The sequence below is a fragment of the Neltuma alba genome, unplaced genomic scaffold, assembly GCF_004799145.2.
Source record: "Neltuma alba isolate B1F8T4 unplaced genomic scaffold, ASM479914v2 tig00011783_pilon, whole genome shotgun sequence".
NCBI classification, from domain to species: domain Eukaryota; kingdom Viridiplantae; phylum Streptophyta; class Magnoliopsida; order Fabales; family Fabaceae; genus Neltuma; species Neltuma alba.
In genome coordinates, this window is record NW_021636406.1 from 250,106 (window position 1) to 270,002 (window position 19,897).

The 19,897-nt window shown below is 35.8% G+C and overlaps 4 protein-coding genes across 7 annotated transcripts in view; 1 reads left to right on the plus strand and 3 right to left on the minus strand.

Moving 5' to 3' along the window:
- Positions 1–367, minus strand: part of LOC114717953 (MLP-like protein 328) — a 1,253-nt gene extending 886 nt beyond the window's left edge. Inside the window, exon 1 of the mRNA XM_028903204.1 lies at positions 52–367. Coding sequence (XP_028759037.1) covers positions 52–235 — 184 coding nt within the window. The 5' untranslated portion in view covers positions 236–367. The remainder of the gene's footprint in view (positions 1–51) is intronic.
- LOC114717952 (MLP-like protein 43) overlaps positions 1–8,083 on the minus strand; it is a 26,879-nt gene extending 18,796 nt beyond the window's left edge. The window contains exon 1 of one of the 2 annotated variants that reach the window (XM_028903202.1): positions 8,065–8,083. The gene's annotated coding sequence lies outside the window, so the exon portion shown is untranslated. Of the gene's footprint in view, positions 1–6,603; positions 6,629–8,064 lie in introns of those variants that run through there. The other variant, XM_028903201.1, reaches the window with a different exon arrangement.
- On the plus strand, positions 5,436–10,839 carry LOC114717950 (plant UBX domain-containing protein 8). 3 transcript variants are annotated; one of them, XM_028903196.1, is made up of 11 exons: positions 5,436–5,686; positions 6,438–6,505; positions 6,653–7,235; positions 7,313–7,396; positions 7,796–7,893; positions 8,126–8,333; positions 8,450–8,650; positions 8,890–9,021; positions 10,040–10,183; positions 10,292–10,348; positions 10,445–10,839. In XM_028903196.1, the coding sequence occupies exons 1-11, from the start codon at positions 5,603–5,605 to the stop codon at positions 10,550–10,552; spliced, it is 1,767 nt and encodes a 588-aa protein (XP_028759029.1). In that variant the 5' UTR covers positions 5,436–5,602; the 3' UTR covers positions 10,553–10,839. The 3 variants fall into 3 exon arrangements, with proteins under 3 accessions (XP_028759029.1, XP_028759028.1, XP_028759030.1); XM_028903195.1 differs by having other exon boundaries at positions 5,437–5,686; positions 7,784–7,893; XM_028903197.1 differs by having other exon boundaries at positions 5,438–5,686; positions 6,790–7,235; positions 7,784–7,893.
- Positions 10,840–11,895: 1,056 nt separating this feature from the next.
- On the minus strand, positions 11,896–18,561 carry LOC114717970 (uncharacterized). Its single transcript, XM_028903221.1, has 7 exons — positions 18,096–18,561; positions 16,123–16,364; positions 15,909–16,031; positions 15,624–15,740; positions 15,339–15,521; positions 12,993–13,134; positions 11,896–12,446 (listed from the first exon to the last, which is right to left on the minus strand). The coding sequence occupies exons 1-7, from the start codon at positions 18,559–18,561 to the stop codon at positions 12,283–12,285; spliced, it is 1,437 nt and encodes a 478-aa protein (XP_028759054.1). The 3' UTR covers positions 11,896–12,282.
- Positions 18,562–19,897: the final 1,336 nt, after the last annotated feature.

Consider the following 19,897-nt stretch of genomic DNA (forward strand, 5'->3'; position numbering starts at 1 on the left):
GAGATGATGATGGTGTATAATATATGTACATATATATATTGATATACATACCTAGGGTAAACTTCCAAAGCTTGACAGAACCTGGAGTTACCCAGTCACCATTAAGGACTTCAACATCATGAACCTTGTCAGTGGCGTTTGGTATTTTCTGGTTTTGAGACTTGAGAAAGTTAAAGATCTTCTCAGGAGGTGATCTGAGTTGTTTAGTAGCTTCAAGGACACAAACTTGAGCCATTAATTGCTTGCTTCTGATGGTCTCTGCTCAGAAGGTTAATTAAGCAACTCAGGTTGGGGCATTTCCTTTCTGCTCCTGCTATTTATTAACAATCCCCAGATTGTGTCATGGTTAGTTGGAATCACTGTTTGTTGATTCTAGTTAATCATAACCCTCAATATAAAACATTCATATACCATGGCTCTTATCTGTATTTATATATATGTCAGCAATCATGCTTCTTTATACCAGAAGATGCGGGACCTATCACCTCAGTAATATTACTGGCAGTATGTGGCAAGTTGGCAGAAAAGTTCAATTTATGTTGCTCGATAAATGGACAATTCTGATTCTGTAAACAACCAGGTGGTCCTTTCCCCTTGATTATTCCATATCATTTTATTTTATATATTATGGCCATGCGATTCCATTTGATTGAAACACAGTATATGTGCTACTGATAACGGCCTTTCCTTTTCCAGATTCCACTGCAGTAAGATGCTTGCATTAATAGCAAAGACAAAATTATTTTTTACCGTTCAGATTATCTTATTTCAAGTGATTTTGCACTTTACAAAATAAGTATGTGAGAAGATTTTTATCTCAAATTGTATAAAAGTACTTTTTTTAAGTGCTTATGGAGATTTCCATCAACTACATACATTATCTTTCGCAGACTAACCTCCCTCATGTTATCAAAGGAAAGAAAAATAGACCCCTCCCAACTAGATTTGTTTTATACATAAAAACTACAAATCCAACCTCCAAACACTTGCTTAAGGTAACATACTTACAATGACCTATAAGATACAGAAAAAAGGAACGCCCAGTGCTAATTTAAGTTGTGGTAATCGGTGGAAAAACCCACAATTGAGGGGTAATCTCAGGGCTTTCTATATATGTCCTATCAGTTCAGTCACTCCGTATTGGCTCTAGAACTTGGATTTTCCAGAATTTCTAGCTAGATATAGTCACAGTGCGATGACTACTGTATATATATAATTAAATAAAATAATATAGACCATAATGAAAGTTAATTCTCACAAAATATGAAGATATTCTATGCATATAATTAGCATAAAGCATATTTTTGAGGTCCGAATTTTACTGGTTCAACTTTAAAGAGTGATTGCTATCTTGGTAGGCAGCTGTACGTCCAAATGAGTCCACCTGTTGCATTTGGAAATCAGATCATTTATACTCAAAAAGATATGACTTAATGTAACGGACCTATATCACCTTTATCCTCAAAATCCTTATCATTTCTTTTCTGTTTCTTTCCAAATGTGAATGCGTGTGTGTGAGCAATGAGGTGAAGGCAATATTGGTTGGCAAGAGGACCAATGGATTCTGTATAGATCTCCAATAGTTAATTGAGCATATATGCGTGACGTGACTAAAGAAAAGTGGGAGAGTATCAAGTGCATACATAGCTTGAAGGGCTGTTGTCCTCATCAATCAATTAATAGCAGGTATAGAAGAGGGCCGAGTCCTTTGAATGGCACTTTGATTTGTGTGATTTTAAAGTAAAAGCATGAGTTAGTTGTCTTATCAATGCAAACTGAAGTCCAGTAAGATTAATCTACTATCTCTTAAAATAGGCAAACTATGTTGTGTGTAAGGAAATGTGGAGAGTGGAGTGAGAGGGGATTAGAGAAAGAAATTAAACAATACTACCTCCGGTATTACAAAGTGGATCTTATCTTTAGGATCATAGGTAGTATGTAGTTTTATTAGAGAAGAGAAAGACCCTCAAAACAATGGTAAGGTTGCTACCGATATGATCTAGATGTCATGGACTCTCCACTTACTAGAGTGAGGCTGTGCATATCTATCCTTTTCCAGATTCTACCTAGTGGGAGTCTTATGCACTGGGCCGAAAGAAGGGTTAGTTTTATTACAAAAGCTTTTGCTGATTTAATCTAACAATGAGAGATCCAACTTTTGTTTGGATGAATCATACCATTACCAACCATACCATATAATATTTAATTTAATACATCTATCAACTTCCTGCATTTATTGTCTTTTCCAACAACTACCTACCATATGCATCAAGAAAAACTCTGGATAATAGGGCTAAATCATTCATGAACTCCATAAAACGGAGTTTGATTGCTTTTTTTTAGGACTACTGTTGTTGAAGCTTTTGAGGCCATCATCTTCACTGATACTGGCAGTGAGGCAAGCATATTGAATAACTAACTCGCAGGAAACAACCAATGGGCCTAATTTAATTTGTAATAAACAGTGCTTAGTAGTACTGATGTGATGGAATGGAGTTAAATTGGTTGTTAACTTCTTATCCTATATGCTGTGAGCTGTTCTGTACAATTGATGTCGTCGTCATTTTGCCACTTTCAGATGGTGAACATGTTCTTTATCAAAGCAACTGCATCATCTTCTTCCCTACTTCAGATGCTTGCGTTTGAAATTATACCGCACTTTGCTTCGCCTCTGTTTGGAATCATGTTTGTATGTACTTATAAACACATTTTGCATGTGTCGAAACAAAACTCATTTCATATACTTACCTTGTGTTCTGTAAAGCACGATGAAAAAGTACTTATAAGCCATTTAGACAGTCATTCTAAGATATTTTATATGTATTATACTCTTCTAATTTTTAATATAAGAGTTACATAACTAATTTGAAGGTATCAGGAAAATTAATAAAGTTCGTTATTTGTCACAAATGTATGATGGTCTCTATAAACTATCATTTTTAATCACATGCATTAGGTGATTTGAATTATCCCTTAGTAAAAACTCTTTACAATCAATAAAGATATTTTAAAAAAAATAAGAGACAAAATAAATTGAAATTTTGTATTTAGAACCAAACCAAACGGCCTAACTAACTCATAGTACCGAAAGTAGTGTTAATGATGGCGTAAATTATGGATGCAGTTTTGAAAGTACTCTAATTTTAATGCAATTGTCGTTTGTGTAATAATTATAATGATAAAATATATTTTATCCTAACAAAGGGATTGTGTCTAATAGAAAGAGCTACTTCTCCACAACTTGGTAAGCCGATGTTCAAATTCCTGCTGAAAGAGGTATTTATATTTATTACCCGATAATGTTTTGAATATAATTATCTCTAGGAAGATATATATGCTTGACAGGTAAAAAAATATTTTACTCTTAGACGGTGTACTTTTTCTTCTTGTTTTTCGGCCTGAAACTTAGACGGTGTACTTTTTGTTTTTGACCAGCATGGACGGTGTACTTTAATACTAACACTTTTTTTCCCTCCCTGGTGAGGGGAAAAAAGGAATATGCTAAACTTTCTGTCATCTCCGCCTTCTAAAAAAAAACAAAAAATTGCCATCCACCGCCTTTTTTGAATGCGAGACTTTGGTTGGCCCCTTTGTAACTAAGTTGGACCAATGGCCCAATAAGTTTGTCAATGGGATTTGGATGAAAATTGACAGAGCTTGATTAAGACTAATTTCTCGTAACATTGTATCAAAAAAAAAAAAATTAATTTCTCGTAACATGATAAATGATGATTTTAACCTTATATTAGGAGAGGTATCTATATTTATTATTCGATAATATTTTGAATCAGATTATTTTTAATAAGAAGATACTTATACATAAAAAAAAGTGTTTGTTATACTAATTACTATAAGGAATTACTTTCTTTGGTCCACAATACCAGTTGCTTCTAGCATGTTCATGTGAAATTCTCATAAATGTTGCTGCTGATAATCTCGTTGGACAGATTATGATGTGACTAATTTTAAATTTAACGACACTTGTGTCCAAGCATTTAAGGAATAAAACAATTGTTAGGTGTTACCAAACCAGATTACGAGGTCCACCTCAACAATTAAGGCACATATAATAAATACTAAAACTTTAACCTTCTTTCTTTGTTTTTAATATAAATACTTAAACTTTAACCTTCTTTCTTTGTTTTTTATTTTATTTTATTTTTTGCCAGAACTGAAACTTTAACCTTTACCTCTTAGCTCTTAAGGCAACTCAAAAGCAAAATTAGAGACTAATAGCTTGTTTGGATTGACTTATAAGTAGCTTTTCAAACGTGATTTACGGAATACGAGGTAAGTATGTGAGGAGAGTTTTGTCTCGGCTTACATGAACTTACTTAAAAGCCCGTTATGAATGGAGCTCCAAACAAGCCCTAAAGCATCCTAGTGTAAACTTTCTCCTCATATTAATATATTGTATACTTTATCCTTTTTTTCAGTTAAAAAATCATAATATTGCCCAATCAAATTCGAGTGTTATCAAGCTTGGCTGATAATACTTTTGGTGTGGCATGCAATTCTTTGTTTATTAAATGCATTGTGGTGCAAAGAAAAATAAATCATCAATAGATACACACAAATTATAATATACTAATAGTGCACTGTTTTTAAAGAATTATAAATAATGAAACTCGTTAAATAAAATTCATACACACACAGCAATCTATCATCATCAGAATCACAAATTCTTTTGGGCTTTTGTTGATTTCATATATATAACAAATTGATTTACTTTATTCATCCCTCAAATTTATAAAGCTCTTTTTAAATTATCTCTATTGATTATATATAAGAAAAGAGATTTTTATCAATAGAGTAATGCTTAAAAAAGTATTTTAGAAAAACCAATATACATATATTACAAAAAGTTAATTTCACTAATTTTTTTAATAATAATATATTAGTACTCTTCTGGTTCTTAATATAGGACCTAATTGTTGAGTTGATTTTGGTCTTAAATATAAAACCCATTTTTCATATTTATCAATTTTCTCTAAATTACTCTTATAGGCACTTCATCAACCATAATCAAGTAGAAGAAAGAGAGGGGATAGTAAGAAAGATAATTATGATGTTTTAGGAAAAACCTGTGACATTTTTTATAATTAACTAACTTACCTAACTTTCTTAATCTAATCAAATTAGTTAAATAGTTTTATATTAAGGATCGGAGGAGTATTTAGTTTTTATATTTTGGTTTTGGAGCAGATGAAGTAATTTTTATTTTGAGGTGAACTTCAAATTGTTGTATTTATCAAATCAAAGATGTTTTTTTCTCACACTAATCAACCATTCTTCTTCTACCACATGACAAAAATGTGTTCAGAAAGACTGTTTGGATTTTAAATATACTTTTCTTCAAGGAGAGCGTGGAAGAGAAGGCTAGAGAAGTCCAACTATTTACGTTTTCCCAAAGCCAAGAAAACTTTTCGTGAGGACCAAAACGACCTCCTTTTTCTTCTGTTCATTGCCCTTCCACCGCCTCCCTTATATATTTCTCGCTAATATCCCTCGCATTTTATTTCAATGAAACACAATCTCGTCGTCTGATTTTTTGATTTAAATTCGGAAAGGGGCTGTGCATCTTTAGACTAATCGGATTTCAATGGCGAGGCCTAATCAGGAGGCAATTGAGACGTTCATTAGCGTCACGGGCTCATCTGAAGCAATCGCAGTGCAAAAGCTCGAGGTTATCTTTTGCTTGTGTATTTAATCTAATTATCGAGCTGATTCTAGGTTTTCCGAGAAACTTGATGGAATCAGTGGAACGGAAAATGTGAATTCTGTTCCTAGTTCATCGGCCATGGTTAGGGTTTTTGTGCATTGACCGGCTAGCTTGGTTCTGGATTTCGTTTGCCTAGTTAACCCATATAAATTATTAATGATATTTTGCTGGTTCAGTGTCACTAAATTAATAATTTTGTATATTCTGGATGCTTCTGCTTACCAACGGTTATTAATGGGCATCGGACATTTCAGTCAAATTAAAACTAAACAGATGAATGGGATTACGGAGGGTCATTTTCCATTACTAAACAGATGTATCTCATTTGAGTGGAGTGTTTGGCTTGGTGATTCAAATTGGAAAAACTTGTCCTAATAACAAAGCTGGTATTTTGTGTAACTTTTGGAAGATGATTTTTGCGTCATTGCCTAAATATTTTTGGGTTCAAGTTGCTTTATCATATACAGTTTTAACGAAAATGGATAACCTTGATGTTAGATTAACTCAACCACTCTTCGTATGGGAGTCTAAGTTTCAAGTAGATATTCTGCTTTTTGTTTTTTTCTCAAAACATTGTTTGTCAGTATCCTGTCAATTTGTATTGAACCAGCTCCAGCCAGCTCTTTTTTCCGAATTAAAAAAAAAAGCCATGAATCAGTTCAGTCAAGTAGTTGCTAATAATCTCTCCTTTGTCTGTTAATGTTGTTTCCTGCAGGAGCATGGTGGCAATCTTAATGAAGCCATCAATGCACATTTTAGTGGAGACAGCAATTTGTCAACTAGGTATATTACTTTTGGATGACTTGTGAGGCAGCAATTCATTAGAAACGCACCCTCATCTGAATAGTATTACTCTGTATTTTGAATTTTCCTGTATTTTTTTGGAATAAATATTGTTATGGATATCTTTACTCATTTCTTCTTGGGCAGTACTCATGGCACTTCTGCTGCTGTTCCACAAGATGATTTCATGGATATAGATAATCAAATCAATGATGAACTGCGCAGGCCTTTGCCACTTTTTTCTTCAGACAGAAACCTCAACCCATTTTCTCTTCTTGATCCAGCTTTTAGTAGAAGTATGTTTGGTGCGCGTCTTGATTCAACCAACAACGATCCATTTGTTACACATCCAAGAGAGGTAAGGGAGATTCCCATAGAGGTTAAGGATGGTAATCAATCCAATTCTCAGGCTGGTCATGCTCCAACCATTGAAGATGTCACGGGAACTGTTCATGCCCATGGTCCGGATGTTCATGGGACTGTCATAGTTGATGATGACGATGATGATAAAAATACTTCACCTGCCCCTACTGGACGCCAGGATGAACAGAAAAGGATGATGTTGGCTGATACTTCACGTGACAGAAGTACTAGGCCTAGTGCTCCTGAGCTTGAGAATGTGCCAGACTATGGAAATGACATAGAAGAGGAAATGATACGTGCTGCCATCGAGGCTTCTAAACGGGAAGCTGAGGAAAAGTACTCAAATGACAAGTCTGGAACGCAAAGGGTATGTTTCTGCACGTGTTTCTTGGTGATCTGTTATACTGACTTCTTTCCTTAGCATCTGTCTTCCACCTGATGTAGGATTTAATTGAGTCTGGACCTCAGCAAAGGCAGTCTTTCTTGGAGGATCCTGAACTTGCCCATGCAGTTTCGTTGTCCCTGAAGGTGCTCCTTTAATTTTTGTTGTTCTATGTCACCATAGCTTCACTCTTGAACCAGTCATCTTGAGTAAGTTCATCAGTGTGTATCTTTGCCACTGGGATTCTGGAAACCAATTCGTCCATACATTATTCCCCTATTTATTTTATTCTGTGGTATAGTTATTATCTCTATTTTATTTTATTTTGTAAATATCTTCTAGTCTCTATATAATAGGACCTTTGCATAACTGAAAATTCACAACTTCATTGTTGAATAAATTATTAGATTTTCCCGTTACCCTCACTTCCCATATACCTCATTTTTCCCGGTACTGCATTACCTGTGCTTCCACAACAATTTTCATTAATTTCCTTCTTGGATGCTTAATTTTCTGACATTAAATGAGTCCAGAGTGCTGAGCAGGAGAACGCAAGGCGTGTCCAAGGAGGAGATATTGCAGAGATGGTGTCATCTAAGTCATCTGAGGTGGAACTTGGAAAAATAGCAGCATCAAATGGAAGGTATATTCTTTATTTGTCCTTTAGTGGCATGTGATCATGCACTCATTCCTGCTTTCTGCGACTGTGGATAATTGCTTTATTGCATTCTCTGTCCCATGAACTCATTTCTGCTTTCCATGGCCATGAAGGAATGCTCTGTTGCATTCTCTGCCACTGAACTCTGCATCTTGCTTGACAATATGTTTTTTTAAAGAATTTTCAAATCTGACAAGGGTATGCATGATCATTCTAGAATGCAGGCAGGAAGCTCTTCCTTTCGAGATGAAGCTGAAGATGTAGAGGAGCAACCTCTGGTTAGGAACAGGCCTAGACGTAGGTCATTGGGCTCCACTGAATCAGCCAACGATGTTGAAGTTGTTGATATTAGCCCACAGTCGAGCACAGAACATCAGGATAGAAATAATCAGCAGCATAATGGAAGTTCCTTCCATTCTGATGAGGTATAGCCTTACTTTTATGAATTTTATTGGAGGATTAAAATTCTGTTTGCTCATAATATCATCATCTGTTGTCTGTGCCTCCTAACTCCCATTGTTTGACTTCTCTGGAACTAAAGTGGGGCGGCATTTCCTCTGAGGAGCATGACGAAGCAGTAATGCTTGAAGCTGCTATGTTTGGTGGAATCCCTGAAGAGAGCAGGTTTCGCTTTGGCTATGCACCACATGAGTTCATGCAATCCAGGGGTTCCTATCCTCGGCCTGCACCTCGCCCACCTTCACCATCACTGGAAGCTCAGCGCCTGATAAGAGAGCAGCAGGTGTGATTTTTTTTTTTTTTGGGTGAAATGGTTAGAGTTATAAATCATAGGTGGTCTAATTGCATCCATTGCTCTTTATGCTTTTGTGAAATAGTTATAATTATAGATCATATGTGGTCTAATTGCATACATTGCTCTTCAAGAGAACAGCAGGTGTGAATTTTTTTGTGAAATGGTTAGAATTATAGATCATATGTGGTTTAATTGCATCTATTGCACTTTGTGCTTTTGTGGCGTAGGATGATGAATATCTTGCATCATTACAAGCGGACAGAGAGAAAGAATTGAAGGCCTTGGAGGAAGCTGAGGCTGCTCGTGAAGAGGAAAAGCGCAGAGAGGAAGAATCTCGTAGGAAATTAAGAGAAGAGCAGGTAATGCTGAAGATACGCTTAGGTTCATCATCTTGTGCCGGCTTTCATTCTCTTATTGTTGTGGGCCATTTGGTCCACATCCTTCTCTTTTGAGTTGATATTTTAGGAAACTGTTCTAGCATAGCATCTAGTTGTTATACCTTATCCTTGGAGGAGGGTATCGGAGAGGGCAGTTGATTTGTTTGACATGAATAGGTTGTATTGTGTGATGTCTTTGCTTACGGTGCAAAGTAAGAATGGGCTGATCCTAAGAGGAAGCTTTTCCCGTTTCAATTTATACAGGATTGACCGAATTAGTGAAATAATTATGGAATTAAATGTTTGGAAAGCATTCAATGATGATATATATATAGCTAGGTGATACTTTTATAATGATACATTGACATTAATATAACTGCTAATCTTCTGGAATAACTTTGTCGTTAATTCAAACAGGCTTATAATTCCTTAGATTTTTATGCTAACATGTTTTGTAGTCTTACATAGAATGCTAAGTTAACATAAGCCTTTCTTTTTGTTTTATTCATATGATTTAAGCTTTTTTAACAGATATGAGAGATACAATTGATCTCTTTTGCTTCATAATGTGACATGACATGATTTAAACGTTATCTTTATTCTCAGGAAATTTATCTGATGATATTTTTTCTAGAAAAAGGACTCTTTGTTATTGTTAACAAGAAATAAGGATTTATTTGATCATTTTTATGGTGTGGTTTTTTCTTTATCTAGTGGAAATTTGAGGGCGTTTAATGATTTTTCAAGAACCAAAGTATTTTATGTATTTTAGCGTAAAGGAATAGTTATGATTGTCAAATAACAAGATTCAGAGTTCCAACTTTTGCATTATGCAGTGCATCTATCCAAGAAAATTATGTAATCAGTTTTTCATGCTTCATGGCTCTAACATAATGGCTTATTCGGGACCTAAATATGTGTACATTATTTTCTATGAACACGAAGAAGACTGCCCTTTACTAGGTGCTTAACACTCGTATTTCGTCTAATTGTGTGTCAGGAATTGGAAACACAATTAGCAGCAAAGGAAGTTTCTTTACCACCAGAACCATCATCAGATGACCAGAATGCTGTGACATTGCTGGTAAGAATGCCAGATGGCAGTCGTCGAGGACGTCGATTCCTGAGATCTGATAATCTACAGGTAAAGCCCTGCTAGGAAATTTTTTTTCCTTCTTGCTGTGCATGTAATTGCTTGACCAATATTTGTTCCTTTTTTTTTTTTTTTTTAATTTCCTTTGTGTTTTTTCAGTCTCTTTTCGACTTTATAGATGTTGCCAGGGTGGTGAAACCAGGCACTTACAGACTAGTGAGTAAACCTTAATGCCTTTCAGATTATTATGTCATACTCTGTTGTATGTATTGTCAGTGTATTTACGCCTTTTGATTTATATTTTGGGTACAGGTGAGACCATATCCTAGGCGTCCATTTAGTGATGGAGAAAGTGCGTCAACACTGAGTGAACTCGGCCTAACCAACAAGCAAGAAGCCCTGTTCCTGGAGTTAATCTGATGCCCTGACTCCATGTTCTTGGAAAACGAACAATTAAAGTTTAGTTAAGTATTTATCAATTCACACTCCAATAGGGCAATTCAATCTCGGTTTGTGTTGTTAGAATTTTCATTATTCATCATGAAATTCCAGTCATACAAAATCATCTGCATAGAACCGTGGCCCTTTTTATCTGTGAGATGGATAATTCTTCATGGGGAGGAATATTGTTCTTTTGTATATCCTATAGAAGCACGTGGTTGGGATGGAAGATAGCATTTTTCGCGCCTTAAAGAATATTCCAGGTCTTTTTCCTTGTCCTCTCTTGGTTCCTTGTTTTCTTTTTTGAGCCAAGTACCCCCCCCCCCCCCCGGTTCCAAGCAAATAAATAGATGGCTTATAATTTCGGCATTAGAACCAAAAGTTGTGTATGCTCCAGACCCCAAAAGTCAAGGACCATTCTTAACTCCATTCACGCACACATCTCTTATCCCTAGTTTCCCTAACTGAGCAGGGAAATTGGAAACTTCTAAAAGACCAGTTTCTTTTAGGATTATTAATAATCTCCCTATGGATTATATTTTGAGGTGAATATGTTGACTTAGGTTGGTAAGGAGTTGTTACGGCTTACGAGGTTTGTGCTAAATCTTTATGGTTTGGAAGAAACATGATTTGTTCAGGGTCTAGAAGTATTGTCATCAATCAACAGAAAATTGTTTTAATTTGTGTGACATTTAGAATTAAAAAAAGAAGGAAAGATTGAGGTCTAATTTTGCCTCAAAAGGTTTCGTTCAGAAGCCATGTATTTGTGGGTTAATTGTTGCCCTGAAAATTTAAAAACGGAAAGTTAATTTTAACTGTTACAAATGCCTGCCATATCATCCTAGTATAAATAGATCAATAAATGGTCAAGATTAATCGTGTTGATGCACTGAGACAACGTTACTACATTTTTTAATTTATTTTTGAACTAACATTGTTGCTAAGCAAATTTTTAGGACAAAATTAAATCTTAACTCTTTTTTTTTAAAAAAAAAAACTCTTCTTTACATTCTCACTTAGCAGATGGCTGTAGACCCAAGTTATCCACTAATTATTTGTAATAAAAATTGTTGTCTCCTATCTCTTTTCATCTGAGTTTTGTTCTCCATTGATATGCTTCCTAAAATACCACGCGTGTACAACATGTATTTTCATTTCCCTCTCAAATCACTTCTATATAAGCATCAACGAGTAATTTATCATCTAATTACAGTAATTTATCTTCTCACCTCACACCCATAATTATTCTCATCAGTTGATACACTATATAAATGGAATAATGGATGGCTAAAATATCATTTTTCTCCCAAAAAAAAACCAAGTAAATAAAAAGTTCCTTGTTCTCATTACTCGGATGTGTCTTTGCTCTCAGACACTGGAACAGGAGACAAAAAATTCCAAGTTCCATAATGTTTCATGGAACCTAAAAAGATGGCTCTATATAGATTTGTATACACATATATACAGTCAAAAAATAAGATCCTAGGCAGACCCTCAAAACTGGACCCATGGACAGGTCTAGCGTCGGCATTTTTAAAGCTATTCGATTATTTTATTTCGACAACATAATTAAAACCTACAAGCTAAATATATGTATCCACACCCACATGACAAAAGGCCAGACAAAGAGAAGGGTTAGTAGTAATAGTGATACTCCTACGAGATATCACAAGCTTCTTTGCAAGGCCACGCGATTAGTGACACTAACATTACTTCAATACATCAGAACGATCCTCCTTCGACCTAACAATTACAGTAGTAGGAAAACCATCCTCCTCGTCTGAAACCAGAACGTTCTGATGCTTCTTATTTCCTTTCTGTTCTTGTTTAGACTCGCTGGCTGATCCAAATATCTGCACTGTCAAGCTTCCGCCTACCATGTGATATTTGAAAGGGATCAGTGCAATCAAATTCAAAAGCAACAGGTTAGAATGTATAAAATGCTTTTGAATAGTTCCTAAAAGAACCAAGCTTCTTTGAGCTGTCTGTACGAGCCTTATTTTTTGTCTTGGGAATCTATCTTGCTGTTGAAATTTATCGACAATAATTTTGTCTTCAAAATTTGTTCCTTGGTTTCACTTCCTAGCAATATCAAATAGTCCGGCCCCCACACCCCCACCCCTCTCTCCTCCTCCTCCAACCATCACATGCACGCACGCACGCGCAGAGCATATGCGAGTTTGGCTGGACTGAAATCTTCTCTTTTAAAGCACTACTCTGGTCCTAAATATAAGACCTATTTTGTAGTGTAATTTGCACTAATTACACTACAAAATAAGTCTTATATTTAGGACCAAAGGAGTAATATTTATCCTCTTAATTCAACCCACGATATTTCCTAATATGTTGGTCAAGTACGTGGTCTAAAAAAATGAGAACAGCAACTACTACGTGATAACCGCAGTGTAGAAGTTGTTACCTAGCACAAGGGCAGCACCAATCCATCCTAAGGCGCCCCACCTTTCGCCTAAAAGAAACCATGCAAAAGCAGCACCCCAGACTGGCTCGAGCCCATAGATTATAGCAGTTTCTGTGGCTGATACATCTCGCATTGCAGCCATCTGTAATAAATCACTTAACCTTGAAAACATTGCCAAAAACAAATCATTCAAATAAAGAATGCTTTGTTCAAGGAAACGATGCATCTCACTTTGTGGCCAATCATGTCATTTTCGTCAGTGTCAACTGCTCACAGCTTTAGCAAGAGCCATGAGCAACAAGCTAAGCTAATCTCATTAATATTACATCAACAAGAAGCCTTATCCCACTAAGCCCAATTTCACTAATAATCAAAAGTTTCCATAAACCTAATTACAAAGGGCATTAGGTGAAGTCCAATAAAAAATTGCTAATAAGGTAAATAGATAAAAAACAGAAAGATAATTGTCAAAAGGATAATATGAGGCTAAGAAAGCAATAATTATTGATGCCTCACAAAAAGATAACTAACTTCAAAATGAAAATAATAAATTAATCAATCTTATGTTTATATGTTTATCTTTCATTTCTAATTTACAATTAATAAAATCTCTCCTACAATCATCAAAATCTCTGGTGCCTCGCCATACATTCAAATGAAAATTAACCAATACACACAAAAAAATGAGGGAAAGAGGAAGAAATCCTAGAACAAAAGTTCTATATTTTGTGATTCTCCTCATCTACTGGCTCATTGTTTTCAGAGTCAATACATATCCTAACATTTGACGACTTCCACCCTCTGTGGGAAATAGCATCAAACTTGCACTCCAGGGTTATTTAATAATTCAGAATCAGGGGATCAAGTGTTCACCCCAATGGTGTATCCATCTAATTTTTGATGATAAAACAAACGTTGGATGACTTTTCGGGAACATTATCTGACGTTATGGTTCTATTAAGCTTTCAGAGTCCCGTTTCATGTTTTCAAGACCATAAACTTTTTTCATAATACAAGAGTCTATAAATGTCTTGAGTTCATTAAGATTTTTCTATTATGTGCCCAAAGATACAGGAGCGAAGTCTAACCTCGAATATTGGTCAATGGTTGAGAAAAACTAGTGATTTACCATAAAACTGGCAAGAAGTCATCTTTCCTTTCAAGATAAGTTGAATGCTGTTGGTTCTTCTTAAAAACATCTTAGCCCACCAGCAAAAGTCAACTTTTGAACACTTAAAATTCACCTTAAATCTTTGCTTCAGGGAGTCAATAAAAAAATTATTTCCCACCAAAAATATGTCATTGCTACATAGAAAGCAATAGAGTTGCTGATTTCATGGCTACCGTGGGTAATAACATGATTCTTGGCCCTCACAAGGTTCAATATTGTCTCATGTTTAGTGTGAGGTTGGTGATTGAAGACGTTTCTGGAGCACAATCCCTAAGAAGGTCTTAATCTAGTTTTTATTTTTATTCATTCTTTTTCCTCTGTAACAAGAAGGAAAAAAAATATACTTTTCAAAGTTGCACCAGCAAAAGAACTTAAGGCTAGATTTTTTAATTAATAAAAACAACTAGTTGTGTACAAATTGTCTTCAAAGTCACCTCTTAAAGGCTAGCTTGGCCAAAGGCTAACATACTTAAGGTCTTTCCAAATAGAAATGAATCAAGAACTCGTTATCAACTGTCAAATAATCTTTTATAGCTCATTTCATCATTTCTCATTCTTTTAGTGCACTTTCCACTTTTTTTTTAAAAAAAATCAAAAGTACAAATTAAAAAACTCTGTTAAAGCATTTTCTTTTGTTTTCTTATGAGCCAAAAATCTGAGAATTTTCACTTTTACACATTCAACATACTCTTTGTAAGACTTTGCCACCGCAGTCCTCTCCCCTCGTGTGAGATAGAAACATTCAAGGAAAGGTTTCCCCAGAAGTTGGAATGGGGTACAATCATGTTGTAAGGTTAGTAACCCTATTATTGCAACTCTTTAAGTTGAGAAGTTTAGTATCACTAATCTCTCTGACTTTTTCGTTTGACAAGACAAGATGCTTTTTGGTGACCTTGTGGAAATAGAAGAAGTTTAAAATTGTGGCTGAAAACTGGAAGTAGGCTGGATATTTGATCGATCAAAATACATATACTTGCATTTGATTATCTTCTCCCTTTCCCTCCTGCTTCTTTCTCTTTATTTCAAGTTCTTCTCTACATACTTCATTAACACTGTATTCATTTAAGTGCTTCAGTTTACTGACCTGTGCTTTTTGCCTTCGGTTCTTTTTGCACTTTAGTTTCCATTGGGGGAAGGAAAAGAAAGGGTAAAACTTCAAGGGTTGATAGCTTTACCTCAATCCATAAGCATAGCCCAGTCGAGAATATGCCAGTATAAAGTGCAGGTATCCAAGGAAAAGTAACCATCAAATCTCTTAGCATAGTCCATGACCAAGAAGATGGCCATGAATCGTGAACACCACCAAAGCAACTTCCAACCAAATACCATATAGCAGAAAACAAAGCGACAATGCAAATCTGCAGTTGGAACTTCAGTAAGTTTACATTATGCAAGACATTAAGAGAATAATATTTTTCAATTTACACAATCTTTTATGGACGAATGAACACGTAACTCACTTGATATCCTAAAAGGGGCAGAAACTTCTCTTTACTAATGCTTCTTGATATACGTTCTGTTCTTAACATATGAACACCAAAACACACTGCACTTAAGAAGTTTAAAAGATCTCCAACCTGAATTTAGTGCAAAACTTCTATTAGTTATTAAAGAAGAGAAACATAGAACAAAGATTCATGTAACATCTAGTCTTTATAATACAGTATTGATTATAAATCAAAACTTATAAAAAAAAAAAAAAGAAAATAGAAGAAAAGTAATAAAAATAAGGGAGATACACATACGCTTGGAGGAGAACCACTAGATTCCAGCATTCCAACTCCTAAAATGGAAATTATAGCTCCAAACCAGATTCGAGCAGGAATCTCCGCTCCTAACATGCCATCAATTAGAGGAACCACAATTACCTGTAAATTTCACGCAAGATATGCACAATTGTACCTTCAAATAGTCTCACTATTTAAAAATAATTTGCATAACATATGTAAATGATCTTACAGTGAACATAGATATAAAAGATGCACGACCAGCATCTGAAGTTAGAAGTCCCAACGCCTGCATGAGGTAACCCAGACTGACCCAAAATCCCAACTCTATTCCTGCATTTCGAGTGCGGGCATCACCCCTTGCTTGCAGTATAAATGGAATGAATGGAATGGCAGAAACCGTAAAACGCACGACTGTGAAAGCTGCTGGACTCATAATGGCTTCAACCTCTTTGACAATTGGAATGTTACTGGCTGCACATAAAATAGGAAATAGATTATTATAATATCAAATAGTGAATCAAGGATAAAACAAATCAGTTAATGGCTCATCAACACACTAGAAAATTTCACACTGACAAATGCAGATACAGAAGCAAGGCCCATGCACAACCCCAGAGAAAGAGTTTGTTTATTGACATAAGATTACTGGATTGTTCAATTCCATGCTTATCAGCATAACATATATCAAAATGTAAAACCACAATAAGCCTCCAATTCGACATCTTCTATCAAGATATTGTAAGATGTTAACTTTTCATATAATAGTCGTGTTTTGATAGTAGTAACTACCAGAGGAAGTGAAACTGAAATGGCACAAAGAAAACCATTATGGTTCAACATGCAACACAGTGCAGGCCTCAAGAAAAAGCTTGCCATAAACTTGCAAATTACTTATATGCAAAGCCATGTAAAGGAGACTTCTAATGCTCATTTCCTTATGTCTTGATGTATCTGTATTTACTCTTCTATCACTGATTAAATATTCGTTCACACCCAATGGCTTACTATACCAGGTTCATTTAGTACAAGAAGGGCAACCTCCATATCAGCACAACCATACGTCTTCATTTGTAAAAATAATATAGCAGGAATTAAACCCCATTAAAAAGTAATCCTGGGAATAGCTTTTTTCTCTGTTCCACTCCTCCCTTGTTTCCACAGAAAGGCCGTAGAATAAGTTGCAATTTCATCTGTAAGACATCAGCATCCCAATGAATTGTAAGATTTCAAAGCTCCACTATTAGCAATCAATTTCCATATAAAATACAATGAAGGTTGCCATTCAATGGGAATGTATTTCACTCATTCAACCAATCGTTAATGACCCCAAATAGAAAAACCAGGTTGCATAGAGGGGTGTGTGTGTGTGTGTGTGTGTGTGAGAGAGAGAGAGAGAGAGAGAGAGAGAGAGACTAATGATTGTTGATGGATACAACTTTAGAACAATTGATTCCTTTTTTTTTCCGGTTATAACCTTAGAACGATTAGAATAATAACAGACCTCCCCCAAATTTCAATTAGGCCGTTGAGAGCCCTGTTGCAATTGATACTTTTAAGATAAGAAGATTGACAATTATATGTTATGAACTTAAGAGAAGCGTTCACTTGAGGGGGAAAACACTAAAACAGCCTACTTGATGACTTCCAAGGTGGGACCTTTTCCCCTCTCTGTGTGTGTGAAGTCGTCCGTGGGGTTGGTTTGTTCCTTCTGTGATCAGTCTAGGGTGATGTAACATCGAAATGCACAATGCTTCCCCAAAGTTCAAATATTATCAGTGGCTGCAGCAGATCTCCTCATAAAAAATCATCAGGAATTTCCTGTTACACTTGCGAGGCGTTCTGGTCAAAGGCTACAGTCATTAGCCTTTTCCCTTCACAATTTGACTCGGCCAATTCCTCAAAATACACAAAATTTCACGAAGACGGGAAAACTAAACTTCACCGGCACCTGACGCAAGTCCTTTGAACTTTGACAACTTTCCTAGGCGGATGATTTCCTAAACGCAAGATAACATCCCATGTCAACCCATGCACATTCAGCATAAACAACTTCCCCCATCCGACACCAGGCCAGAAACCATTCATGAAAAGATTAAAAAAAAAATGATTCTTTATCACAAGCATATCATAAAACACCATACAAAGTCTGCCCAAACAAAACGAACAGCGATCGATTAGATTGTATATATAAAAGTAGTTTACCGTAGACTATGGTTATGACATTGAGCAAAATTATGCTTCTGAGTTTCTTGGATGCGAATAATATCCTCCGCCATAGAGACCTTTTACTGAAAAAAGTCTTGTAACTCGGGTGCTCTTGCTTCTGGCTCTCGATCTGACTGGAGATACTCGACGAAACATCCCTCCTAGCAGTGTTACTGAGTTTCCTGCGTTCCGAGCCCGAAACGTCTGATTTGCCGGGTTTGCTCAATCTGAGACCCGAATTAGACGGAGATGAAGGAGAAGAAGACGGTGGAGGACGAGGCAATGAGGAAGCAATCAGACGATGCCGTTTTGTGTAGGCGGTGTGAAAGGAATGAAGAAAAGATGAAGTATAAGCAGAAGAGGACGATGATAATGAAGATGAAGGATAAGAAGAAAGTGAGAATGGATCAGAACAGCTGGGGGTGGTGCGCGACCACCATCGACAATGCCATTGAACAGCCATAATTGGGCCTACCGAGAAGCTGTGTGCCTGGGCGTGCTCGTGTTTAGCATGCGAGCTTATGGCCACGTTTGGTTCGCAGCACTGGAGGCGTGGGACAGGAGTTGGGACAGGGAATCAGTCAAATAAGCATGTTTGGTAGGTGGTATTAAAGAAGCCCAAGGATTGCACATTACCACATAGGTGGGATTGGACAAACCCACCTCCCTCCCTTGATATTGCATTTTAAAATCTGGGATTGAAAATTTTGAAAACAAAAATATCTCCACTTATAATAAATTTTAGACAAGTTTAACCTTCTTACTTTTGTCCTAATTCATCTTCTCTTCCATCGTTCTGAAAGCCGCTCACTCTTCATCGTTCTCTCCCTTGTTCTTGCCATTACCAGATTTGCTGAGTTGCTCTCTTCATCGTTCTCTCCCTTGTTCTTGCCATTAAACGCAGCATCACCAGTAAGTTTTGCTTTCACTCTACAAATTTTTTTTTTTTTCCGCAGCATCTCCATTAAATGCAGCATCTCCATTATTTGATATGTGTTGAGGAAATATTTTATACCGCAGCATCTTCATTAAACGCAACATCCCCATCATTTTATACCAAATCATTCGTCCATTTGATATGTGTTCAGTAATTGATTTGTTCACCGCACTCTTATATTGATTTTTTTATACGAAATATGTTTTTCTTTTTGGGTTCTCTCTTCGCCTATCCATTGATTTCTTTTAATATTTTAATCTCAATTATGTTTAATCAGGTCTTGCTTTGCTTTTCATAGGATGCTTATTTGCCATACTTTTTCAGATAAGTCGAGCAATGTTAAAATGGATATCCAATTCCCCCCCCCCCACTTTTTTTGAGCCCTAGTTATTTTTTTCTTTTATTTTTTTTTCTCTGATAGAAATACAATTTTGCTTCGTCGTCTCTGTCTTAGCCTTGGAACGCCTGTTATTTTTTTCTTTTATTTTAAAATATTTGGAAGGGGCATTATTGTCTTTCCATAATTTCTATTTGATTTTAAAATAAAATTAATGAAAACAATCCCTCTAAAGATTACCTCTTACCAAACATAATTTTAAAGTCCTAATCCCAATCTCATTCCCAATCCTAATCACAATCCCATTCCCAATCCCAGTCCCTTCAATTCCAGCGCCAGGACGGTGTCGATTTTTCCGGTCTTTTGTTCTTTTGTTGGCCAAATGAAATTGCATCATGATAAGATTTTTTTCAATTTTATTATACTATTTCTAATACTCAATATAAGGGTGAGTTTAATTTTTAATTTGATATTAAATATAAAATATAAAATTCTAATTTATTTTGTTTTTTATATTTATTTATT

Excerpts from the sequence above, each read along its gene's own strand:
- LOC114717950 (XM_028903195.1), top strand. The coding sequence starts at position 5,603 with ATGGCGAGGCCTAATCAGGAGGCAATTGAGACGTTCATTAGCGTCACG. Across the intron at positions 6,506-6,652 it reads GACAGCAATTTGTCAACTAG|TACTCATGGCACTTCTGCTG; the intron begins GTATATTACTTT and ends CTTCTTGGGCAG. Across the intron at positions 8,651-8,889 it reads GCCTGATAAGAGAGCAGCAG|GATGATGAATATCTTGCATC; the intron begins GTGTGATTTTTT and ends TTTGTGGCGTAG.
- LOC114717970 (XM_028903221.1), bottom strand. The coding sequence starts at position 18,561 with ATGGCTGTTCAATGGCATTGTCGATGGTGGTCGCGCACCACCCCCAGC. Across the intron at positions 16,365-18,095 it reads TGTCATAACCATAGTCTACG|CCAGTAACATTCCAATTGTC; the intron begins GTAAACTACTTT and ends TTTTATGTGCAG. Across the intron at positions 15,522-15,623 it reads TGCCCCTTTTAGGATATCAA|ATTTGCATTGTCGCTTTGTT; the intron begins GTGAGTTACGTG and ends TTCCAACTGCAG.